Source organism: Pavona decussata, unplaced genomic scaffold (genome assembly GCF_977016875.1).
Source record: "Pavona decussata unplaced genomic scaffold, jaPavDecu1.1 SCAFFOLD_16, whole genome shotgun sequence".
NCBI lineage: Eukaryota > Metazoa > Cnidaria > Anthozoa > Scleractinia > Agariciidae > Pavona > Pavona decussata.
The window spans coordinates 758,976-786,583 of NW_028145439.1; the positions used below are offsets into that span (position 1 = coordinate 758,976).

General features: G+C 40.0%; 1 protein-coding gene and 1 long non-coding RNA gene across 3 annotated transcripts; one reads left to right on the forward strand and one right to left on the reverse strand.

Annotated features, from left to right (window-relative positions):
- Nucleotides 1-856: 856 nt before the first annotated feature.
- LOC146487183 (serine/threonine-protein kinase VRK1-like) lies at nt 857-27,580 on the reverse strand. Of its 2 annotated transcripts, none has more exons than XM_085086381.1 (10): nt 27,302-27,580; nt 7,915-7,970; nt 7,007-7,076; nt 6,290-6,486; nt 5,516-5,614; nt 4,292-4,424; nt 3,846-3,966; nt 3,182-3,237; nt 2,070-2,323; nt 857-1,438 (listed from the first exon to the last, which is right to left on the reverse strand). In XM_085086381.1, the coding sequence occupies exons 1-10, from the start codon at nt 27,492-27,494 to the stop codon at nt 1,250-1,252; spliced, it is 1,368 nt and encodes a 455-aa protein (XP_084942507.1). In that variant the 5' UTR covers nt 27,495-27,580; the 3' UTR covers nt 857-1,249. The 2 variants fall into 2 exon arrangements, with proteins under 2 accessions (XP_084942507.1, XP_084942515.1); XM_085086389.1 differs by lacking the exon at nt 27,302-27,580 and adding an exon at nt 10,225-10,374.
- On the forward strand, nt 19,179-23,664 carry LOC146487184 (uncharacterized). The gene is made up of 2 exons (XR_014857308.1): nt 19,179-19,285; nt 23,234-23,664. It is a non-coding gene; the product is annotated as an uncharacterized LOC146487184 (long non-coding RNA).
- Nucleotides 27,581-27,608: the final 28 nt, after the last annotated feature.

Genomic DNA, 27,608 nt, shown 5'->3' on the forward strand with positions numbered 1-27,608 from the left:
TGAATGAGGTTTATTGTTAATGTAGTGAGAACTCAGTACACCGTAAAGTGACAGAGGGCCCCTGTTTCAGAACTTTCTTCTATCTACAACTCTGTTTCAGTCTGCTTCCATCACCAATAATGTAAATAAGCCCTAGTGATATTTCAGGATGCAGACGGTGCTTTTAAATCAACATTTGCTTAGAGCATTCTGGGGGGATGAGACTCACTCAACCAATTTTTCATCATGTGCCCCCCACATCTGACACTACAAGGTAATATGTCAATTGCCCTACAAAGCCTTGACAGAAAAGGAATGATCGTAGTCTGCAGTGTTTGCATTCACCTTTGATTGGCCTAAATAAAATAGAGCAGAAAATTTGGTTGCAAAAATTCCTTCACTCAGTGCTGTATCAAACGAGAGATACCTATTTTGGCACGCTTAAAGGGAGGGGTTCACGGTTCTGCGCATGTCCATGAATCAAAATACTTTTTCGCCTTTGCTCGCTATGACCCAAGCCTGTTTAATTTAATTCGTTGTTTATGAACCATTCGGAAAGGAATAGGTAACTCGGAAGGTAATTTTTTCGTATGATTGCATTATTTCGCATGCAAATAACTGTAAACATATCAACCGTGGAATAAATCCTACGGGTCAACACTAAATTCAATATCGACAATATGAGTACAATCCACTAGCATTTTCTGTAAATTTTGGTCACCAGTCATTTTACTTGGCCTAATTATAGAATGTGATTACTGAAGTACATGTGAGTGGGTTTTTTAAGGCCATAAAGTTGATAAGAAAGAGAAAAAAGCATTTACATTCATGCACATGCGCTGAAATGTGAACCCCTCCCTTTAACTAACCCCTAAAATAAACAGAATTAATTTTTATTAACATTAAATATTTTAAAATTCCTAGTATACTTAAGCATCTTTATATACACTGATCAATTTAACATGGTTTCATTACATTCAATACAAATACAAAGCCAAAGTTCTGTCCCTAGAAAGACGTTATAAAAAACTAAACCAGTTGAAGTTAATGCAGTGTATTTGAATGACAGTCAAACTGCCTATAAGACATAACATCCCTAAACTTAGGTGATGCGAAAAAGAGTGGATGCAGTCTTAAGGTTAATGAAAAGACAAGCAGAATGGCCAAGCTTATTGACATCTTTTTGCGTAACTTGACAAGGGAATTTTATTCAAGGTCAAGTTGGGTGATGTTTCTCTCATGGTGCTATATCATGGGGGCAGTTTTGATGTCAAGGTGATGTGGCTGTATCAACCATAACAGGCTTTTTCCTTCTCACAGCAGTTCTTGGCTTTGCCGCTGTGGTTTTGGCAGCAGCAGTTCTTCCTGTTTTTGCAGCTGCTTTCTTTACTGGACTTGCTCTTGATTTCCTTTTAGGTGATGGACTTCTTGTGTCCTGAATTTCTTCAGACTTCCTTTTCTGTGACAAAACAGAAACTAAAATTAATAAGGACATGCTAGTTTCTGTTACCTTTAAAAATACACTATAATGGATGGTTATGATGTTTTTTTAAATGACCATGCTAATGAAAGATCTGTGGATGAAATCCTAACATGTGGCCATTCAAGTGAAAGCTACCGAGCAGTACTTTCCTGTAGTTTCGTTTATTAGGCTGTATAAGGTGGTTCTAACTTTTGAGTCTGTGGATGATCTCCTACAGTGTGTCCATTCAGATGAAAGCTATTAATTGCTTCATTGTTGTCTCAAGCATTGACACATTGTTTTATGTGTAATGCGTTTTTAAGAACTGTTATGATTGTTGAGAAGCACTTTACTTTAGTTCTGTTTGTTATATATACTACAATAGGTGATTATAACTTTTGAGGCTGAGGTGATCATTCAAATAAAAGAAATGAGGCAGTATTCCCAATAGCACTGTAAGTTTGTTTGTCAGTTTTTGGCAAAGTGCAACTTGTGATTGCCCCTTCATGCTATGGCACAATATATTTTACTCATTACACAATCCACCTCAAAAAGATTTACTCCTCTTCATTATCTCCTTACATTATCCAATCACCTTTCCCCTGCAAAACGTAAGTTAGGACCTTACCCTAGCACCTGGTCTTTGTCTTGCAGCACTGTCCCTGGTTTCCTCAACCAAATCATGACCATTACAGGCATCTGCGGTGGCAGCAGAAGTGGAGGGCCAACTCACTCGCACTGAAGTGAATTTCACGTTCTTGCCATCATCATTGCAACCTCTCTTTTTGAGGCCATCTTTGAACAGTTTTCGAATGCGTTCATAGTCTGGCTCTTGCTTGTATTCCAGTGTTTTGATGTACTCAAGATACTTCTGGATTTCCACTGCAAGAAGAGAGAAGCATCCTTCTCATTTCTTTGTTTACAAAAATGCTTTGTGCCATTCGAAGATGGGGTAATAAGATTAACAGTCACCTATAGTGACAATGTCGAGATCCAAATTCGACCCCCGTGTCCTCATTGTGGATCCTGGGCAACGCCCATGGCGGCCAAGGGGACACTGGTGAAGGTCCAAAGGCCAACCACCCCCATGCTGGATGTTACTGGAGAGGGATTTAAATCCCTAAACCCAAAAGACCAGAGGGTGAGGAAAAGAATGAAGTGCCATGCACGCATGAAGTTGCTCTCAACTACGTCCCAGTTAAAGATTGAAACATGGAATGTTGACTTCATATTATAAAAATTATTATTAATATGAGCAGGGAAGGTGCACCCAGGTTGTGAAGGAAATGATTGGAGGTGGCTCTATATGCTCCACAAGGAGTTAAGAGTCAAGTAAGTAGTGATTATAATACTTAGCAGCTGTTTTAAAAAAGGATTTCCTGTCAGAAGTGTCTAAGCATGAAGGTTTAATTTTCAGGGCTGCCATTAGTAATCGGGAAGTGCCTATTATGACAATGAAATTCCATTGAAGATGTACATGTACTTTAAATGATACCAAGAGAAAAATCAAAAAGAAAAACAGGGCTTGATTAAGAATATCCTGAATTTATGACCACTGACTCAACTGAGGAGAAGTCCTCTTTAGAGCTTAATGGTGCACAGCTCTAATACATGGTGCAAAATAAACACCACTAAACTTTCAAAGTTTGAACAACGATAAAAGGAAAATGTTTGCTTGAGTGCTGGACTGGAATCATTTTTATGCCATGTATGAGCTATTTCATTAAAAAAGACACCTACCAGGATGGTTTCCATGGAAACAGTCTCTCATCAGCTTTGGTATGTCATTCATGTACCTTGAAAAGTGGTTAAATGATGTATGAACTATTTTAAAACAGTGTGTTAAGTTAATTAAAGACATGGTAATTACTGGTATCTGTAGCATTGTATTCTTCAAACTATCTAGAAATTGAAATACACCTATAAAATATATTGTAGATCGGCTTAAAAAAGTAGAATTTTCAAAGTGGAAATTGCATGTCACCCTCTAATGACTACTTGTTTGGTCAAATTTTTAACGTACCCCTCAAAAGCGGACATACCGTATGCATGTGGGTTCATGTTATTTGGGTATCCACTTTACCATGTTACAGGTAAAAGATTATATTTTTGCTTCTTTGGTCCACTGAGTTAAGCACCCATTGTTAACAGGTTGTGTACATAATAAGATGCATATCGGTTCTTATGACACATTTTTTAAGCCTTTTAATCCCATTTTAAATTTACTGCAATGCACTTTTTGGATGTGTGGCCTCTCTTGGGACCAGTGTTCAAACTATATGGGTCACCCTAGCCTTTCAAAATAAATAATTTTACTTTCTTTACGCTTTTCGTGTGGACATAACGCTACAGCCTACATCCACATCTATGCTGTTGTCACAAATTGCAATAGAGGTTTATTTACTTTGTTTTTTCACTCCTCACATATTCCTTGTCAGCAAGATTCTTTTCCCACGGAAGTCTGTCACACAACCACTGAAGCATCACATAACCCAAAATTTCCAGGTCTCCACGCCGAGAGGTAACTGCAGAACGCAAAATAAATAAATGAAACAGTAAGAAGTAGGACATCTTTTGTTTGGTTAGCAATAATTCATAGCTGCAGAGTGGGTCTCTTACACTGTCATTAACCCTTTGACCCCTAATATCACATAACAAATTCTCCTATCTTGTCCCCATACTTTTCTTATAAAAGTACTGTGGAGAAGTTAATAAAATACCAAGAAAATTCAGCTTGGGTGATCATATCCTTAATTCTCATGACCTCAGGAGTTGAATAAGCATTGATATTACAAGGAGACGTTTGATGATGATCACTCCTCTAAAGGGCTTAAAGGGTTTACACCTTACCTACACCATTATGTGCATCTCTGCTTGTGAATTCTATTGTCCCATCATGTTTTCGTTTTGGATCTTCTTTGTATTCCTTGTGATTTCCATCAGGATTGAACCGATAGACAAGGCCATAATCCAACAGGTACACCTGTAATAGGAATTCAGATACTGAGCTTTAAACTCATTTTTTTTTTCTGTAGTGTGAGGCAACTAGGAGAGAGAATGGAATGCTAGACCAGTGTAACCAGTCAGTAATTTGTTGAGTCTCTAATGTGCGGTTCCAGAAAATATCCATACCCACCCCAAGGAAGGTCATTGGAAATTCCGAGGGGGAGGGGGGGTCTCAAAAGCCAAACTTTTTAAAGGAAAGTATTTAGCAAAACTGGAAATTCCTGGAGGGAGGGGGGATTTAAACCAAACCTTCTGTAGGGGAGGTATAGATATATTCTGGAACCACAAAATGGTTCACTAGCTATTACTCAATTGCACAGCTTTAATAGTAGAGAGAGTTAATATGAAGCAAACCTTGTCTGAGAAAATTTAAACAGCAAAATGGCACAATATCAGGATTCAAATCACAAAGGACTGTTAATAAATGAAACTAATGTAAGGTATTCAAGCAAGTCACAGGGTTAGGGAGGTAATTAATAAAGATCCATACAGGGAGGCTCTACCTAGATGTTTAACAAATTAAGCAACCAAAAGAAACCAACGGAACTGTAAGGACTCATTATTTTATTTAATTATTTATTTAAGAAGATATAACAAAGAGACAAAATTCTCTGTTACTCCGAGTTTCGTGCTCACGCACTCATCAGACACTCATCATATTAAATACTGTCTGATGAGTGCGTGAGCAAGAAACTCGGAGTAACAGAGAGTTTTATCTCTTCGTTATATCTTCTTATTCAAAGCCCTACACTTAAAAAGTGTATTGAGCACTGTTTAACGGCTTTAGCCACTTTATTACACGTAATTATTTATTTATATAATTTTTTAAATTCTATGTTTATCACATTTCTATGCCCGCCCTCTCCCCTATTTCTGGGGAAGAGGACGCAAGTAGGAAAGACTCCAAAACCAATGCTGGCAAAAAATCAAGAAGATCCTGCCCAAACAGCAAGCTGGCATGTATGGGTATGGTTTGTTTATTTGGATCGCATTCCCTGATGTTACATATGCCAGTTATAACATTTAGTCAATTATGAGGAAAGAACACAATTTTAACTAACTACTCACTAGACCAGACTTTGATTTGGAGAATCCCATCATCAGATTAGAGCCTTTGATGTCGCCATGAGTGTACTCATGGGAATGAATGTACTCCAGAGCATCAATCTGGCAGACAAACAAAATAAAACCTTTGGTCAACAAACACAGTGCTGGCTTAACCCTATTCAGCCTGGGTGTTATTGAGTTTCTGAGCCTGGGTTAAAGGCCTCAGTTAGTTTGTAACTTTAAGACCATCAAAGCTATGACAAATTAATGGCACTTGGAGGGAATATATGTTGTAGGTTAAAATGAATCCCAGGTTAACATGATTTTAACCTAGGTTGATTTCTATTTTTCCTTTGTTTCAGATGTAAATTACCTAACCTTAACAAAGGAAAATAGAAATCAACCTAGGTTGAAATAATTTTAACCTGGATTCATTTTAACCTAAAACATATACATGTGTAGAGTGTCCAAAACTGTTTTCTGAGGTCCGCAAAGTAGAACAATGATGCCATATCATGTGATAATCACATCATTTGTTTGCGTTTAGCAGTTTCCATTTTTCCCTGAACCAATAACAAACAAACAAACAACAATTTATTTTATTTTATTTACAAATTCAGATGATATAAGGGGCTTGTCCCGCAAATAGCCACAAAGCTAGGCAGGACAAGTCGAGCACGAGAACATAATGGAAAAAAAATTACAAACCACCAAATGCCTTATCATCACGAAACCTATCCCTATCATGAACATAAGAAGAAACACACTGAATCAAGAGAATAAAAACAGACTTACTACTCTAAGGCCAAGCATCAATACGGTTGTGACATCAAACCTACGGCCACTGCTGAGAAAGAGTTCATCTACATCCTTCCCAAACCGCTCCATCACTAAAAATCGGAGCTTGCTGGATTTGTGATCAAATGAACCAGAACCCAGGAACATGGGCACACCAAGATGCTTCAAATGGCGAGATCTGCACCAACTGTTTACTAGTAAATAAGGAGGACACAGTCAGCATTCAGAATTGTTTAATGCAGCTGGTACACTTACTCTGGTTATACCCATCATTTGGCTACTCACTCACTCCCTACATGCATCTCTTCCTAAAATTCCTATCTACTTACTCTTAATACTCTTAATAATTATGTGATTTAATTTAAAGATAAGAAAAATCCATGAAAGATAACATTTTTACTTTGAGAGCTCAAAAAAGACAAGTTTTTTGCGAGTCTGTGAGTCAACTTTACTAAATCATTTTATGATTTACTAAAAAAGCCACAAGTTCTTTTTCAAGCGAAGTATGTGGAGACTGGTTGGCACTGTGTTGTTTTCTGTCTGAATACGTGACATCCAGAAAGCTGATTCACCTGATGGTTCCTGAAATTGTAAAATGGTTTTAATTGGTAAACTTAAAGATTAAAACACTTTTCATCTTTATATTTATGGACTTTTCTAATTTTTTACAGTCGACTGCATTTAAATGTGTGATAAACTATTTTGGTGGCATACTTAGTTCTGGCTTGGCCACACGCTGGTAAAAGGCAAGTTCTGTGAACAAAGGGCCATTTGTGTGAGGTTCCTGAAAAGGGAAAAATTAATTTTGTTTAAAGACACTTTTGAAAGCAAGACTATGGTCAAAGAATCAACAACAAATTGAAGAGCTTATGAGAATTATGTATTATTCAGAAAGTGACACAAGCATACTCTGAAAAAAATCCAAGTTCTCCTTTCAGGACTCGAACCTACGACCAAGTCCAATTACGAGTTCAGATGCTCTACCACTGAGCTACAGGAGACTTGTGGGAGCTAAGGCCATTAAACTAGGTTTATGGGACAAACATCCTGCATACTGCTAGGATTGGAATGTTATGTGTGGCATATGCGCGATGGAATAAAATGAGAAATTATGATGTATAATTTATTCAGAAAGTGACACAGGCATACGAGTTCTCCTTTCAGGATTTGAACCTATAACACCATTTAATTTAAAATAACAGTAACTAAAATATAATAATAATCTTACAGCCAAGGATAAATGGATGAATTTAGGCTCTCAACATTGGAACAGATCATTTGCTGCTCCACTGACTAGATATTAGTCAAATTAGTAACTAAAGGCAGGAGTAGAATATTACTGAGTAATCAATAGTTCTTTTCTACTGGAGTGAAGCTGAAAACAGAAATCAAAATGTTAGTAGCCCCAGAATAAGTAATTTGCGTAGTTCTGATAAAAATCCATCCTCTTCCCTCCCTCCCCCAGAAAAGATGTTTTCTTTTAAAAGTCCTCCCTACCCCCTCTGGAAATTCTAATTAAGCTTCATACTTTATACCTCCACCCTCCTGAAATTTCCAATCCATTCTGTGTGAGGCGGTGTTTGGTGGAACTTTATTATACACTTTTTCATTTTGACTCTTACCACTTTGATAACATGCTCAGCATTTTCATTCACAGATGATCCATTATCTGGTGAAGCTGTTGAACAAGAGCATATGACAACAGAGACTCAGATTGAATTTCAGTGAAATTCTGCTGCTAAACGATCTCAGACCGCCATAAATTAAATGGTCTGTTTGTGTACAGATTCATGATGAAAATAACCAATTACCAAACGGAGAATATTATTCTTTAAGAGAACCCTAAATCCATTAACGCACCCCAAGAGAGGATGAGTTCCTGAGCACCCTCAGCCTTCAACATATACCCAATATCCCCCCAACCCAACCCTCCCCTCCCCAACCCACTTAACATTGGCAGATGTAACAGCCAGGGTGGCAACCGAAAACGTGGATTACTAGCGAACAGCTGCAGTTAGCAAATCAGCTATGCTTGGAAGATATCTACTCAACTGATGAACTAAATAATAACACAGGTAAAAGACAAGGCATGTTATCAGTAGAAAATTTTATTCAGATAAACACTTGTTTGTTTCCAGCAGTGTTCAATTTTTGCTTCGATTCGAGGACAAATGTTCATCAGCAGTGCCATAGGTCGAGGCTAAAGATTATTTATCAGATTTATGTGAGATATTCCTCACTTTTCACAAAAGCATTCAACAATAATTCCGCTTTTTGAAGTAGTTGAGTGTTCTTGAGCATTTCCCCTTTTCACCTGAATACTTTAAACAGTGTGTTTTCATCAAGAGAATTGAAAAATACCATCTTGAACCCTTCAGCGTGAGAGCAACCAGGGCTTCCACAACTGGCCAGGGTGCCCTGGTGACAACAAGGAAACTATGAGGGTTTTTTAACCGTGCTGCGTTAGGTCACCCTGCACCCCACAGGTTGTTTCCACCTTGTACCTTCCCAACCCCCACCATTCAGCTATCCCATCATATTCCAATCATCCAATGTTTAGCTAATATGCTTAAATCATAAACCACAGGTATTTCTAGTACATAACTTAAGAACAAATAATTTGTTCTTAAGTTATATACTAGAAATAGACTTGACAATGAAAAGCTAGGGTGGTCCATAATTTGGTTTAAGCCGCTGTTACATGTTGAAACTGGTCTTAAAATGTTGTTACCATGAATCATGGCCGACTTGTTCCCGTTTCTGATTGGCTTACGCAGCGGAGCATGACAAGACTGAAAGAGACCAGTTTCACAAATTGGTGTTACATGGTGAAACTCTTGTTTTTTCACCACTGCGACCTGTTGCAGAAGTAGAAAGCGGTTCTACTTGTCATGAAACTTGTCTTGCAATGGAAGTTTGAAAAATTTTCACAAAACCGATCATGTTACATGTAAAACACATGATGACACTTGATCCGTAGCACCGTTGCACCCAAGTTTCAGCTAAAAGTTTCAACATGTAACGGTGGCTTTAGTGACACAACTATTGAAATTATGTGAGTTACCATGGATTGTTCACTTATACTGGAAGTCTGTTGAGTGCTGCCTTGGCTGAGTGAAAACCAAGGGGCTCAGAATAAATATACTGTAGAATTTTATAAAATTTGTAAACTAAGAGCTTTCAAACAAACCAAACTATCGTTACGAAAAACACGATTGTGACAAAGAGTAAGCGAGTTTAGCGAGTTATCACTTCCTAGGTTTCCCACTCCTAAGTGATAACTCGCTAAAATGGCCTGAAATCAGCACAAAATGGCAAAAAGACAATTGGCAATACTCCTTAGAAGCAAGGTATGTCATTATTATAAAGAACTTTCCAGTATTTGTTACCTTCTAAATCTGATCGTAAATATTCCCATACAAACTCTTATATTTGTGCCGTGACCACTATTACGCAAGATGATCATCGCTCACAGATTGAGCTTGGGCGGCCTGTGCTAACCACAGCAAAGGAGTCGAAAACAATAATTTTGAAATAACATACCTGTGACTGGATTGATATGTCGGGGTTTGAAATATGCTTAGTTTACTGGTTTAATTTAGGCCAACTGTATATTGAAATCAATGACAGATGTTCAAAGTCAGAAGACAAACGAAGCAAAAGGTTGCATTCAAAACATTTTATTCAGGAATTTTAATTCCAAACATTACTTGATGCATTTCAGTCTCTTCCCAGCTCGAGCGAATGGCTTCAGCATTGGACGGATTTGTTGTTCTACTACGGCATTTAAATTACTTACACTTCTAATAAGCTTAAAGAGATATAGAAAGTTACATTGCAACAATTGCTACAGTAAACAAAACACTTCAAAAACCGTCTTTCAAGCGCTGAGTTGGAGAATACGTATTAAAGCGATAATACTTTTTCCAAACCTGGAAAGGAGTTAGATAGCTGCTCCATTACACGGTATTCAAAACAAAGAACGAAATAACCCGGTGAAAACAGCTTCTACCTAAACACACATTTCAACTGTAGCACTCGGCTCGTTACAATCTTGTTTCCAGTTTTCTCGCTCCCGAACTTTGTCTGACATCTCTTCACTACCAGGCTTCCAGCGCCTTTTTAGACCCCAGGAGCTTATTCAGGAGTGGGCACCCTTTACTTCCTTATATGGAGATGGGCATAGTAACTTGTTAGCTTTCGAGGTTCGCGCGATTGACCGATTTGAGATCTGGGATTTGAGTAGGACGCTCGGTTACCAAGACTTAATTGCGTCGACCAAGGAGACGCTCCCTCATAACCTCCTAATCGAGTCATTGTGCCAATACTGTCCGTCATGCCCAGCGCAAGCGTTCCTTAGCGCGAGAAATCGAGAAAATAGGTTGTATGTCGGTTCCATCTTGCAACGTCACAATGGCATCTTACGTCATGATACGGTCTATCATGCCCAGCGCGTTTCGTACCCAGTACCTACCTAAGCGCGAGAAATCGAGAAAAGAGGTTGTATATCCGATAGGATTGATATAAAAGATAAATATCAAAAAGTGTCAAAATGGGTTTGAAAAAAAACAACAAAAACAAAAACAAAAAAAACACACGGACGTTTCGGGTATATAACCCTTCTTCGGTGTGGTTTTCTCCACACTGAAGTGTCATGCATCTCCGAGGAACTTTTCTTTCACCGTTCATTATAAAAGAGGTAGCATGTCGGTTCCATCTTGAAACGTCACATTTTTCGTACTGTTCCTCGTGGTTTCGCTTCGACAAGTACAAGACAAGATAAGATCTTTTTCTTTCTTAAATATTTCGTACATTAATCCTTGTCTTTTCTAAATATTTCGTAGAGCAAAGCCTTATCAACCAGACAAACCAGACAACAAGATAAGGCTCTCCGTATTGAATGACGTCTTTAACAAGCTCATGGAAATCTGTCAAATCAACCCGTCAATAACAACAGACCACGAAATTCTGGAAAACCTGTTGAAACTGGATTTGGTAAAACTGCCATATGACACTCAAAACAATAAGCTAATCAATATCGACGTTATTTTATTATTATTTATTCACATTTAATTTACCTTTTGTTCTCTTCAGAAAAAAGTACGTCAAACCTGATATTGCCAGCATTCTGACTAATATTTACAGTTACAGGACCTTTTTTTACATCCGATTTAGCTCATCACATTCAATTTGAAGAAGATGTTCTGAGATTGTAATCACCAAGGTCTGATTTGATAACAGTTGTATTAAACATACAAATAAAGAAGAAAAAACACACCTGCATGGGTAATAACCTGCACTGGGAAAACAAAGACAGAACCCCTGCCGCACCCTTGGCATGATGCCCTATTCTCAGACAATAACCTATTGTTTTGCAACTATACTTGCAGGTTCCTGTAATCTTTACATTTTTTTTTTTTTATATATATATACTTTATTTACAACACAAACACTACTTACAAAATGTTACTTTACACAACTTACAGTGCTTACACTACTTACAACACCGTACGCATTACATTTTTTTATACATAGAAAGAAGAAAAAAAAGTTACAATTACAATTATTTGGCGACTAATAACTTAAACTAAAGTGATTACTAACATAATTTACAGTACTAACACTATAAACACAATGGCAACAGAAAAGTATAAAAGGATTATATATAGATTAAGTATAAGTGTTTTTCTTTTTATTTAGAAGGATAAGTAAAGAGAACTGAACGGCCTAGACTGCGTGAAAAATTGTCAACGGAAATTCAAACTACGTGTATTACAAAAACAAAAATAATAATAATAATAATAATAATAATAATAATAATAATAATAAAACATTACGCGGTGCACATTATCGCCCATTTTTTATAAAATTCACTTAAAGTTCTATTTTTGTTACAAATATATTTTTCTGTTTCGAATTTAATATTAATCCTTTACTTAAACCCAGCAATAATTGGACGAGTTTGTGATCTTCTGCAATCCCATATAATAGTTTGGCTATTAGTAGAAAGTAGTTCAGTAAAGGGCATTGTACGGCTATTATGCCTAATAGCACATCCTGTAGACTAAGACTGATCAATTCATTTGACAACGAGTAATAATAAAATTCAAAATCCTTCCAGAAAAGTTTTGCATATACACAGTCAAAAAGAAGGTGGATAAGGGTTTCCGGTTTAGACTTACAAAAGGAGCATTTATCATCGGTAATATATCCTATTTTATATAACTTAGTGTTAGTATATAATATGGAGTTAAGGACCTTGTACTGAAAGGCCTTAACATAGAATTCAGAGCATATGATGTGTGGTAAAAGAAATGCTTTTTTTTTAATCTTTACATGATTTATGCAACCCAGCTCAGTGCCTAAGGCGACGCACTACAATCTTTGATTACTACTAGTATAAGAGACTACTTCAGTGTGAGGAATTCAACTTTATTTGAGATAAATATAACCTTTCTTTAGTCGAAACCCATGTTTCCTATAGCCCATGTCCAAACTCGCAGTTTTCTCTCGTTGTTACATAGTACACGCATTTTATGCAAATACTTTCTGTGCGTGACCTTACTTCTAAATTATTTAAAGGGGCAGTATCATGGGAGATCGATGGGATATATGATTTTTGGCCAAAATTCATTAAATTTAAGAGGCTGTCCGCGTAAGAACGGATAAGGCAAATTTCGGCATTTCACCGATTTCGCTGATTTTTTCTATGAACATCAATCACTATATCCCATAAACAAATATCACATTTACTGAGCTCAATGCGATTCTTTTCGTTCTTGGCGAGACGGTTTACAACGTGACCTCAAAACTACCAAATTTACCATTTGGGACACTACAATTTATCTATACATTGCCGGTGCTGCCAAAACGTCATTCCTTGCTAAAACAGCTTGAATATTTTACACATTGAATTTCCATTTGTTGATAACAATTTAAATGCTTACCGTTTGTTTTCTGTCAATTTTTGACTGAGTTACAATTTTTTCAAAATACCTCCTCCTAAACTTCAGAATGCATTAAACGTGACATACATGTAGTTAAAGCCTATTTTCACAAAAGTGGGACCTGACTAAGGGTCAAGTCTATTTTAACTCAAAAGCACTAACACCAATCTACTAATGTATGGAATAAAATTTGTGGGCACTCTACGCTGCGTGCCAAACAGAGCTCCGTGATTTCCCCAATATTCACGGATTCCAATCGAAACTAAACATAAAGCCCTCAGACCGGTAGACACATTTCTGAACCGAATTCGTTTAGAAATACAATGATAATCACTAGGTAAATATTTCTGGCAATTTATCCATATTTAAGAGAAGATCTATCCATTTATTGGTGTTTTTGACGATTTCTTGGCTTTTAATGGCAATCGCTTCCGGCAAGACTGGAAGCACAAAACACTGTTTTTCCAGCAACAAGAAAACACTGTCTTTAAGGCGAAAAGCAAAAAAACTCCAAAACTCAAAAACTGTCTACGCCATTCCACACGCCATCTTGCGCGCGGAACGAGCGACTTAAATTAATTAATGTCCAGTCCTCGCACGGCGCAAGGCTAAGAGCGCGCGCGGCTAACATGTAAAAATACAACAATAAAGAGTAAAGAGACAGAAATGTCAATGTCAGCAAAAAACAAGAACGAATTGTCCAAAGCAATTGGTATTTTGAATGAAACCTCTTGAGCTATTTTTCTTTTCCACGATGTGCTATAGCAGTGTTTGTTTGGCGTGACTGACAGTTGTTCATTTCAAGGTATATATTCAATATTCATTCTACGCTCAATTTAAAGCGTTACCTTTCTTGTATGTATGAATATAATCAGTAGTTCAAAATTCTCTCCAAGACAAAGAATTAGCTGGGGAAAAAGTTTCTTTCGCCCTCTTATAGTATGTGAACTGGTTTCTTTATGTTTGGTGACGCAGTGTTTATTTATCAACGTATCAAGACTCCGTGGGTCATTTCCGTCTTTTTCAATTAAAACCAAGAGGTGTTCCAATTTGAATACTTTGTCAAAAGCCTCCTAGCATATTCCGAAAGGTCGGCATTATTAAAAAAATGTCTGCTTTTCCATCCAGTTGTTCCCTGCATGGAAAATTACAGACTCATTTTGGATCCAGCAGAGACAAGGAGAACTTTATTTTGCTTTCTGAAAGCAACTCAAATATATCGGCGCATTTGGTGAGCTATCATCACTTATCAAAATGCGGCGATATTAGCGAAGCAGAGCTGATTGGAAAAGAGCGGGCATTCGCGAGCTTGACTATCTGCCTGAGACATGGACATTTATTTGGAAAATTTTGGCGAGCGGCAAAGTCGTGCCAGTACACTTGCTGGGAAGATTGTAAGTGTGGCAAGGCGGAGTCAAGTCATAACTGGAGTGGTCGATGAATTGATTCTTCTGTTTGGCAAAATCGCCACTGTTGGTTCGCGTAAGTACGATTATATTTTAGGCTGTTGTGTATTTTTCTCCGTCGTCCGTTTTCATTAAGGTTTATTTTCGGTTTCCACTTTCACAATGCTTATCTCGCCAGTCAACGTATAATTTCTAAGGAAAACCGAATCTCTGATAAACACGTGATTTCCAGGTATGGATGCACCGAGTGTCATTGTGCGTTTTCTTTTTACCTGGTTTCAAACGCAATTAGATGAGTCTTTTGAGTCAGGATTGCCGTTTGAGCAAAGAATTAGCTGGGGTAAAAGTTCCTTTCTCCCTGTTAAAGTATGTGAACTGATTTCTTTACGTTTTGTGACGCAGTGTTTATTTGTCAACGTATCAAGACTCCGTTGTTCATTTCCGTCTTATTCAATTAAAATCCAGAGGTGTTTCAATTTGAATATTTTGTCAAAACTCTCCTAGCACATTCCGAAAGGTTGGCTTCACTTATAAAATGTCTGCTATTCCATCCAGTTGTTCCTTGCATGAAAAATTACAGACTCTTTGTGGATCCAGCAGAGACATGGAGAGCTTTCTTTTGCTTTCGGAAAGCAACTCAAATATATTGGCGCATTTGGCGAGCTGTCGCTTATCAAAATGCGGCGATATTAGCAAAGCACATTGTTCTTAGGAAAAGAGCGGGTATTCGTGGCTCGTCAGCGATCCAGTTTGCGCGCTTGCCTATCTGCCCAAGTTTTATTCCCGGGATTTTTAAGGAACATTTTGGCGTGCGATTTTGTTCTTGCGGCAAGAAGTGCAGATAGCTAGGTATATAGATGCAACGACAAAATCATTGACATAAATTCTCTCATCCTTAGAATAGGATAAACATAGATTGCATTAAATATTACAGGTAATCCTCGAGATGGATGGTGAACAGGTGGACACTTTTTAATTTTTAAGGTCAAGTAATTGGAACCACATTGGGCTGGTGTTACCTAAGCGTTGTATATATCAATTAATCTTGACCGCAAATTGATTTGTATAGTTTCTCGAAGAATGATGGCTCATCGATACAGCTGTTCTTGTGCTTCCATATCCTCTCCAATCACTTCAAAAAAGCTCCAACGGCAATCCTGACTCAAAAGACTAATCTACTTGCGTTTGAAACCAGACTAACCAGGTAAAAAGAAAACGCACACTGACACTCGATACATCCATACCTTGAAATCACGTATTTTTCAGAGATTCGGTTTTCCTTAGAAATTGTACGTTGACTTGCGAGATAAACATTGTGAAAGTAGAAACCGAAAATAAACCTTAATGAAAACGGACGACGGAGAAAAATACACAACAGCCTAAAATATAATCGTACTTACGCGAACCAACAGTGGCGATTTTGCCAAACAGAAGAATCAATTCATCGACCACTCCAGTTATGACTTGACTCCGCCTTGCCACACTTACAATCTTCCCAGCAAGTGTACTGGCACGACGTTGCCGCTCGCCAAAATTTTCCAAATAAATGCCCAAGTCTCAGGCAGAAGTCAAGCTCGCGAATGCCCGCTCTTTTCCGATCAGCTCTGCTTCGCTAATATCGCTGCATTTTGATAAGTGATGATAGCTCACCAAATGCACCGATATATTTGAGTTGCTTTCAGAAAGCAAAATAAAGTTCTCCTTGTCTCTGCTGGATCCAAAATGAGTCTGAAACTGAATATGACGGAAATGAACAACCGAGTCTTGATACGTTGATAAATAAACACTGCGTCACGAAACGTAAAGAAACCAGTTCACATACTATAAGAGGGCGAAAGGAACTTTTTCCCCAGCTAATTCTTTGTCTTGGAGAGAATTTTGAACTACTGATTATATTCATACATACAAGAAAGGTAATGCTTTAAATTGAGCGTAGAATGAATATTGAATATACAGTCGAACCTCCACTAACGGCCACCTCTCTACAACGGCCACCTCTCCACAACGGCCACCTCTCTACAACGGCCACCTCTCCACAACGGCCACCTCTCCACAACGGCCACCTCTCCACGACGGTCACCTCTCCACAACGGCCACCTCTCCACAACGGCCACCTCTCCACAACGGCCACCTGTCGACGACGGCCACCTGTCCACAACGGCCACCTCTCCACAACGGCCACCTGTCCACGACGGTCAGCTCTCCACAACGGCCACCTGTCCACAACGGCCACCTGTCCACAACGGCCACCTGTCCACGACGGCCACCTCTCCACAACGGCCACCTCTCCACAACGGCCACCTGTCCACGACGGCCACCTCTCCACAACGGCCACCTCTCCACAACGGCCAACTCTCCACAACGGCCACCTCTCCATGACGGCCACCTCTCCACGACGGCCACCTGTCAACAACGGCCACCTGTCCACGACGGCCACCTCTCCACAACGGCCACCTCTCCACAACGGCCACCTGTCCACAACGGCCACCTGTCCACGACGGCCACCTCTCCACAACGGCCACCTCTCCACAACGGCCACCTCTCCACGACGGCCACCTCTCCACAACGGCCACCTGTCCACAACGGCCACCTCTCCACAACGGCCACCTCTCCACAACGGCCACCTGTCCACGACGGCCACCTCTCCACGACGGCCACCTGTCCACAACGGCCACCTGTCCACAACGGCCACCTCTCCACAACGGCCACCTGTCCACGACGGCCACCTCTCCACAACGGCCACCTCTCCACAACGGCCACCTCTCCACGACGGCCACCTCTCCACGACGGCCACCTGTCCACAACGGCCACCTGTCCACGACGGCCACCTCTCCACAACGGCCACCTGTCCACAACGGCCACCTGTCCACAACGGCCACCTGTCCACGACGGCCACCTCTCCACAACGGCCACCTGTCCACGACGGCCACCTCTCCACAACGGCCACCTGTCCACAACGGCCACCTCTCCACAACGGCCACCTGTCCACAACGGCCACCTCTCCACAACAGCCACCTGTCCACGACGGCCACCTGTCCACAACGGCCACCTGTCCACGACGGCCACCTCTCCACAACGGCCACCTGTCCACGACGGCCACCTCTCCACAACGGCCACCTGTCCACAACGGCCACCTGTCCACAACGGCCACCTGTCCACGACGGCCACCTCTCCACAACGGCCACCTCTCCACAACGGCCACCTCTCCACAACGGCCACCTGCCCACGACGGCCACCTCTCCACAACGGCCACCTCTCTACAACGGCCACCTCTCCACAACGGCCACCTCTCCACAACGGCCACCTCTCTACAACGGCCACCTCTCCACAACGGCCACCTCTCCACAACGGCCACCTCTCCACAACGGCCACCTCTCCACAACGGCCACCTCTCTACATCGGCCACCTCTCCACAACGGCCACCTGTCCACGACGGCCACCTCTCCACGACGGCCACCTCTCCACGACGGCCACCTCTTTACAACGGCTACCTCTCCACAACGGCCACCTCTCCACAACGGCCACCTCTCTACAACGGCCACCTCTCCACAACGGCCACCTCTCCACAACGGCCACCTCTCTACAACGGCCACCTCTCCACAACGGCCACCTCTCTACAACGGCCACCTCTCCACAACGGCCACCTCTCCACAACGGCCACCTCTCCACAACGGCCACCTCTCTACATCGGCAATCGAACTCACCGAAAAGAAAAAAAAATCAATCTAACCAAATCGAACGAATTCGTGATTTGTGTAAAACAGGAAAACATTGAAAATCCCTAACCATCTTGGAAGCTCGAGTTACTTCAGTCCGGAGTGTAGCGCACGTGTTTTACGCAAACGAAGAAATTACGCAGAAATGGCTTCAGATGCGCTGTGGATTGTAAGCTTCAAATGCGTAGTAAAAAGGCTACCAGGAATGCCGCCTTGACGTCAAGGATGGCGAAGTTTTTTAGTAATTTGCTTGTATTTTTGCATAAAAGTAACCCTTCGATTTGTCATTCAGCAATTGTAAGTTAGCTAAAAAAGGAAAGGGTACGACAATTTCGGAATACGCCCGCGGGAATAATGATAGCTTTGTTCTGTTCTGTTTTCTTAACTGCCGTGGACAGTTTATAAATGGGGTTTCTGTTATTGAATAAATTGTAACAAAGCACAAGAAAAACCTGCCTTGATGGGCTTGCTTTTTGCTTGTTTACCAGAGCCAATCGAACTCAATCGAACACAATCAGATCGATTTAGTTCGATTTGTTCGATTGAATTCGATTTGTTCGGAAATCGAACTCACTGAAAGTCTGGTGTTCGATTTCGTTCGATTGAGTTCGATTTTCGAACGTTCGATTTACTATCCCGGGTTTAATGGAATTTTGTCATTATATCTTGGCTGCTATCCACCGAATAGTGTCTTTCTGATTTTCAATGTGTTACTAAAAATAGTGATGATACTGTCCCATTAATTCCGCACACGTCCAACGAAGCTCCCAGAAGTTTCTAGAATATTCAAATTAGGTAACTATATAAGAAGCGGTTCGTCGCTGTTCATAGCGTGAAGAAGGAGGGCGTGCTGCGAGTCCCTGTGTTCGGAAAAAGTGAAGAGATTTAGAGACGAGCTGTGCGCTGAGTAAGAAGCCAGAGGCTGTAAGTTATGAACTATTTGTTGCGTTTATTTCTCCACCGATAACCGAATTTTAATACTCGGCTATCGATCTTTCTATTTATCTCAGTTAACGTCTCGTTTACTGTCGCTTGTACTTCTTTTAATTTATCTCTCGAGTTCGACCTTATTCGAAGGGGATATTTACTTCCAAAGAGCGCGGAATCAGTGGAAGATATTTGACTTTCTTTGAATTCAAATTATCTAGTTTTGCTGTCATTTTTCGCAGCAAACACCCAGCGCAGGACACGGATACTGTATGGTCAGAATTCACTTCTCCAAAAATCAATGGAAGCTACAAAATTTTCGACAAGAGACGTCCACATTTTATCCTCCACTCAAAACACACTAAAGTTACAGTTGTACTAGCCTGCGAGTCCTAAACGCAATTACGAAGTGTAAGCAAAGACATCTTCAAAACGCTTTTCCAGACAAAATTTTGTTTCTAGAAGCAAAAAACGTAATCTTTGCAGACACATCAGCGTTGTTAAAAAAAATAGATCGACCAAAGATAAAACCGCTTTGATAAGAAAATTACCGTTGCAAAAGTTATAGGATTTTGGTTGAAATGGTTAAAAAGCAAATCAACATTTGAAAACAACATTTACCCTACCGTAACGCTTTTTTCCGGCTTGAGGTTACGTCGAAGAGATACATGAAACGTTGATCTCGGCTCGATACTAGAGTACCACCTTGTACTTTGGAATTTTAAGCTTTTATCGTTTTAGACTTGTATGTAGTAAGTAGCTATATGATTTTAGCTGGTGTATATCCTATTTATTTTCTAATTCATTAGTTATCTTATTTCATTATTTAGACACGACCCCACAAGCGAAGCGTCGCTTTAATACCTATCGTGTATAAATAAAGATTGATTGATTGCTGAAAAGCAGCATGCAGATTTTGTCCACATCTTACCAATCATGTCCAAGATTGAAAGCAGATGCAAAATTTACAATTTTTCACGATTATCGTCCATTTTTTCGTGGCTTTATTGAGCGGATTGAAACACAAAATAAAATACTTGAAAATCAAAATTCTGCTCTCCATTTTATTTCTTGAAACATAAACAAGCGAAAATCAAAGTTAATGGCCGACGTTTCGGCGTCAGAGTGACACCATTCTCAAGGCAAAGTGGATAAATATTAATGCAAAGATTTGAGTTCTACACTTTACAGTCTCTACAAATTTATAGCATATTAACAAAGGATCACAAGTTCTTCAGGTGAATACCTTTGCGCGAATCGAGTCTGTTTGCACGTTTAGGGATGGTTTAAGTTTTCTTATGAAAAGCATCTCCTTAATTAGGCAATCAAATTTGTTAGAACATTTAGCTAGCACGTGAAATTGTTCTGAAAGACAACGAGGCACGTTCGAGTTATGGTCGCTCAAGTAGTGTTTACAAATAGACGACGATCTTTGTTTGTGTCCATCAACGCGTTCGTGGAGGTGGCCGCGAGTGTAACCAACATATCCTGCATCGCACAGGTTACATTGAAATTTATAAACTAGACATTGTTGGTTAACAGTGGCAGGCTTGACTTCTCGAACTTTAAGGTCTTCGTTGAGTTTTCTGCTGATGAACACAGGCTGAATTGTGGTCTTGATTTTTGAGATGAGGTCTGTGATACGTTTCTTCACTACATTACCAGAGGCCTGATCTTTAAATGGCATGACAACTCGGATGCGCTGTGCACTAATGACGTCACGAGATTTCACACCCCGTCGAGACTCAGACAAACAAAGTCGAATTCTGTAAGAGATGTATAGCCTCCCACGCAGACGTTCTTAGGGGTTCGTCACGCGTTTTTTGACGAACCCCGAAGAACGTCTGCGTAGGAGTCTAAGAGATGTAGGGAAGAATATGTGAATGGCGAGCAGTTCACTTCGACCTTTCAGACCTTTAACGGTTTTAACCGACGAAGACTACGTTCCTGGCTCTTAATTCGAAATAGAACCAGAGGAATACACAGTCAGAGCAACTAAAACGGTGGTTAAAGTGCAGGGGCTTAAAATTAAGCGGTAAACGCGAGAACTCATCTCTATCATTTCTCAGGAATCGGCAACTGAAGAGATCCACAAGATTAGGATCGAAACCGCGGTCTTTCCTGACCATTGCCTAAAATGCCACAGAATTTACTAACGGCTGAAGGACTCGTAGCAGCCCCTGGCCAAAGCAACACAGAAGAATTGCCTCAGCAATCAGTCTAAGGTGTAATCAAAACACAGGAGGAAAATACTAAGCTCCCGCAACATAAACCAGCCCAAACCTCCCAGTTACAGAGCGGAGCGGAGCGATAACAAAAACACAGCTGTAACTAAAACGGCCGTTAGCCCTCAAATTAACGCATTGTAGAGCTTTTAAAGAAGCTACAATGCTAAAGAAAGGATCAAGAGAAAAATAACCGTGATAAGTAACACAACATCTTGCCACAAAAGCCGGGCCCGGCAATACAAAAGCTGCAAGATAATGATTATTACACGGTTCAAATCCTATCCTTACAAAAAGAGAGGCTATGCTGCCGCAAGACACACTGAAATCAGTGTCTTGCGGCAGTATAGCCTCTCTTTTTATCTTTGTAAGGATAGGATTTGAACCAAATGCCACAAACGGCATAAGAACGACAGTCGCTACACAAAAAACAGCAAGAGGGCAATTAGATAGAACACAAAACCCAGACATGACCTTTGAGATAAAAATACAAAACATGCGACATTTAAGAACGTGGCTTTGTTCAGTTACTATCGCGCAAATCCTCCAAATCATAAATGGCATTTAATAAGAAGAAAATACAGCGCTAAAAGAAAATTTACAGGGAGCGCCGCTCATACAAGAGAGGGTGTTCCTTAAAAGACGTACTCGTTATAGCAAAACTATAACTGAACATGGCTAAAACACGCAAGTGGGAGTCGCGCAGGCCTATCTTCTTCCCTTTTTACACTGGTTATGTTTTTCTCCGTAAAGAAATCCCGCGAACAAGCAGCTAGCCAACGCTTGCACCTCGCGATATCTTGTGTTGGTTTCGGAAATGGAATGAATACTTTCAGCTTTCTTCCCTGGTTGCTCAACCTTTTTGAGGGATTTCGGCCACTTGTCAGGATACCTCACGTCTGTTTTGCATTCACCCCAACAGCAATGTTTGGTGGTTACCATTTCGGTCCGTCTTGGACGCTAACTGCGCGATTTCACCAAGTTTTTCGCTTTTTGGTATTGCTACGGCAGTACTCGCTCATACATTTTCCTTTATCACATCCCGATGTTTGTCTGAGTCTGTGCGGGGGGTCTCATGGGATCTCATGTGACAAAATCTATTTTTAGTAATAGTGCACAGCGCTAATAAGTGCCTCGGGTACTTAAGCTTTAAGATTTTATTTGACAATTGCAAAATTGACAAATTTAACGATTTTTCGTATAAGCTTTCTTTCGGGGCGCCAATTGAGCTTTTGCATTTATTATGTTAGCAAAATTTCTCAAGCATTTCAGTGAGGCAAAAGCGTTGGGCATTATTGGAGCATTTTAGTGGCGTTTTCCTATGTCTAGTTCTGAGGAAATTTCTGTTTCGGAGAAAACAAAAACTGAATATGTCTATCTCTTTCAGAGAAAGTAAAAATATGTTTTAAAGATATCATGAAAGTTGAAATTGAAAACTAAATATTAAAGGAACAAAGGATAAACTGAACACTACATGAACTTGATTAAAAATCTGTCGTGCAATATATGGCTGACTTTCATTTTGCCGAATTACAGCGGTTACCAATAACACGCGACCAATTTTGCAATTTTGCCTCTTGATCAATTTGCGATTTGGTGTATGCAATGCAGAGTAGGGCCACTGTAGAAGTAACGAAAGCCCGGAAAGTTCTGAAAGTTTTGTAGAGGATGGTCCCTTTCCATTATACACCGTTTAAAGTAAAAACTTTCTTTCTTGTAGAATATGTCCACCACATCAAAAAAGCACCAACTGTTTGTCAACCAGCCCATAGGCGACAAACTGGTGGGACAACTGCCTGGTATTGGGGCACAATTAGGAGTGAGGCTAGCACAAGCAGGATATCCCAATTGCAGTCAAGTGCTGGGGCAGTTCCTTGTATGGAACAAAGATCAAACAAGATTTGTGGAATGGATGAAGAAGTTTGGAGCCAACAATCAGCAGAGCAATCAGTGTTATGAGGCATTACAAGAATACTGCATCAATCATTTGTAATCACAGGCTTCAACATATTAGCTAATTTCATGTAACAAGTGATTTTCCCACTTGAGAGCTCTATAAAATAATGAAAGTCTAGTGAAGCTGGTATTTTTTTTTCTTTTTTGTATGTTTTTGTTAGAGATAAAACTACAATAAATTTTTGTTTCATTCGGTTTCCCTGTTGAATAAAAGCATACGTAGAAACCATGAACAATTTCTCCCTTTTTAAAGGCCGAGTTTTCAACTGGAGAATCGTGAAAGCCTATCTGGAACCTCTCAGCGTGGGAACAAAATCTTGCGAGTGACAACAAAAAAACTCCTTTCTGGGACCCCCTAAGACCTTCAAAATATATCTGCAATAGTGGCTTCTGAATGGGTTATCTCTCTTGAAGACAATAATTACAAAAATAGAAGGACAAAAAAGTCTTTCTAGGGGAGGTAGGGAATAAACACACTGAAAATCTAGTAAGCCATCATGACCCGAAACATATCAGCAAAGTAAGTAATTTACAGGGCTGTCACTAAGATTTCAAGTTGCTGGATAAATACAACAAGTAGGCGGGGAATCAAACAGCTAGGAATTTCTTTTGGTTCTATTTTTCTTCTATTTTCCTATGAAAACAAGATGCCTATACTGGCATTTACGCGAGATGCATTTATTCCAACTGTATGCTTCCAGATTTATAAAACTATCCTTGCTAATGGAATAGTTTGAGTCACGACGATCGCGTTACGTTGTTCCCCTTGTGTTACGCGACTCAGGGTTTCACCGGAAATTTGTTAAATTCCATTACGATAACGTAAGCTTCTCAGTGACCTCTTTTCAGTCTCGCATCGTGGTCTAAGACTGTCAAACAAAGCACGATTCCTTCGCCAGGAACTCTCCAATTTCCACCGTTTTAAATGTTGAGTGCTTCTTAGAGGTTATTCTTTCGATTTATCTTTTCAAAATGGTGAAATTTCCGTTTGAAAACGGCACACTTGAGTCTACAACATGTTAACAATGTGGCGCCAAAAATTTAATCCACGATTAATGAATAAATCAAATGATGCTTTGACGTCACACAAGTAGGGGTGAGTGGGTCTCCTCCCTCACGATATAAGCAACAAGAATGGATTTTGATTGGCCTGCTTTTGTTGAAGACAATCAGAACAATACATCCCGAGTAGGAGAGGGGAGAGTTTAATGAATAAATTAATGTACCGATTTGTGGCTACGACGAAGAAAAAAAAAAGAAATCGACCCGTTTTTAGACATGGTATGCCCCTCAGGGCATCCGGTGTAATAGCCGGGGACCATGCTCTTAGTAACCAGGGTAAATCCCTGGTCCCCGCCTCTTAATGACAGCCCTGAATTTATCTACTGTCAATAACACGAGGAGTCCTCGCACAATCCCTCGAGCCATAGGCTCATGATTAAGGGTTAATCCAGATCGAATTGGAATTTGGAAATGTTGGCTTTTGAGGAGAGGGCAAAAACCAGAGTACCCGGAGAAAAACCTCTCAGAGCAAGGACGAGAATCAACAGCAAACTCAACCCACATATGATGCTGGGTGAGTCCAGGAATCAAACCCGGGTCACACTGGTGGGAGGCGACTGCTCTCACCACCGTGCCATCCTTGCTTGTGAAACCATAGCGTGCCTAATCTCTCAAATTGCTAGGCTTAATCCAAGAAAACTGAGACTCAGAAACCCTGGAAATGGCTCCTTTGGGAGCTAAACTGTAAACATTTTCCTGAGGGAACATGTACCTGTACCCCCTTAACCCTGTTGAACATTTACATGGATTCAAACCTTAAGTATCAACTGAAGAAGTGGTATAATTAAAGCTGGCAGAAGCACTGAATGTACACATTCTCTCGGATGACAATAAAAAAAATACCGCACAAGTTGAACACTCGAAATAAATCCATTATTGTTAACTTTTTAAGTCACAAGGTCAAAACTAAACTGTACAAAAGCAGAACAAAGTTGAAGCACATCAAAGCAGCAGATTTATTTCCATCTAGAAATTACTCTTCTGCAGCTGGCCGTGAGCCACGTATTTTCATCAATGAAAACCCCACCGATCACTGCCAACGCATCATTAGTAAGGCAAATGAAATGAGAAAAGATCAACTCATCCAGAGTGCCTTGACTTTAGATAGAAAAATTTTCGTCAAGACATCACCAGACGGATTGCTGGTAAGAATTTTTTCGCTTGAAGACTTAGCCAATCTTTAACTGGATCTTTAACTGGAGTAAATGGGGAAGATTTTGCACTGAATGGGAGTGCAACTTGAGAGGAGCGAAAGATGCGCATTACATTTACTTGTTTTTATCTAAATTTGGTTCTTTTATGTGGTTAAATTGTTTTTTGTCGTCCTCATTGTTTTTTTTTTCTTACCATTGTACATGTAAGTTATTTAGCGATTCTTTGTATTAAGCTTGATTTTGTATTATGTATTTGTATTTATATCTTGTATTTGTATCTTGTAATATTGCATTATGGTTATGTTCAATAAAGTTATTAGTAAATCAAAAAAATAAATAAATAAAAGAATAATAATAATTCTTAAGCACATTACATTAAAATCTCAATGCTCTTACAATGTGCAACAATTTAAGAAATACAACATCAATAAAAGCAAATTTGATAAAAGTAGATAAAATAAATAACTATAACTAGCTCAGCTGAGCCAAATCATGTTGCGTAACACCATGTACAACCTTGGTAAAACTCCTCACATGATGCTATACGATCTTGTAAAATCCATTCAGGATTGTGTGAAATTCTTGCCAGAATTAATCCTAAATGGCATGTCTGATAAAGCCTTGTTTTTATTTGTCAGGAAAATCCCAGACGATCAGGGATTTCGGCTGTTTCCTGACCATCCCAGACTTTCCTGAGTAATGAAAACTGGAAATCGTAGACATCGCCGATTGTCTGAGATGTCACAGATCAGGAAAATCAGGAGTGTTTCATTTTCACAATGCATCCCAGATTTCTGCAATGGTGGGCGATCATTCCCAACATATGAAAACTCAAATTTGTACTGTCGGGGACGTCAGTGACAGTTTTATCTTGATACCAATCCTCTAAATTGCTTTGCTCCAGTTCTCCGTGGCAAATAAAAATGGTGTCTGTCACCGATGAATACCTCGGACCTAGGACAGACGTCTGGCAATTTTCCAATATCTCAGCAAAATCTGGGATGGTTGGGAAACAGTGAAATCCCCAATTGTCTGGGATTTTTTTACAGACATGTGAAAATTAAGGCTGGCTTAACAGGGCTGAAATGTAATCTACAACCAGTCATGTGTATTCTGCCAGACAAGAAGGTGTTTTTTAGACTCTTCGGGTTCAAATTCTGCACCCCATGGAGTGGGCCGGGGTAAAATTCAAATCCCCCGCCCTCTGAAAGGCTTTTTGCGTCATATGCCCTTCTCCATGGGCACGGAAAATTTTCAATGTTGAAGGTTCGAATTGATCGGTACAAAATCTTTTATTTCTAATTACCATGGAATTTTTTTTGTCGACCAAACTGTCTGCTTATACACATAATTTGCAGGCTTGTACAAAAATCTTCCCAACAAGCCTAAAAGCCTGCAGCTTAAGTACGAGACTCAATCTTATGCTTCTTCAGTTCTTGGAAAGTTACCATCTAACAGTATAAAAAAATTAACACAATAAAATTCCCCCAAGTTTACTGAAAGTGTACAGTTTCTGTAGTGACACAACCTTCACCATGAATCATTCGCTAAAACTTTACAGGCTTAACAAAACAGAACACCACTACAATGATCATAAACTATGTTATATATCTTACCTAAATACAAAGCTCCAAAGCCACCCCAACCGATCAACCTTCCAAAGCGCCACTGTTTCTTGGTCAGATCTGTCACCACAAGACCTGCAGGAAGTTCTACCATTCCTCGCGGCTTTCGAGGCTTCTTTGTTGCCGCTGGTGCCTTTGGAGTGGCTGCCTTTCTTTTCACGGGCTTAGCTTTGGCAGAGCTCATGTTAGTTTGTAATAAATCGAATGCCACACAATCAAAATTCTCGGAAAGTGTTATCCAAAAGTGGAAATAGAACAGTTGAAAATACTGCAGGGGTGGTCGCGCAGGCTTTCAATT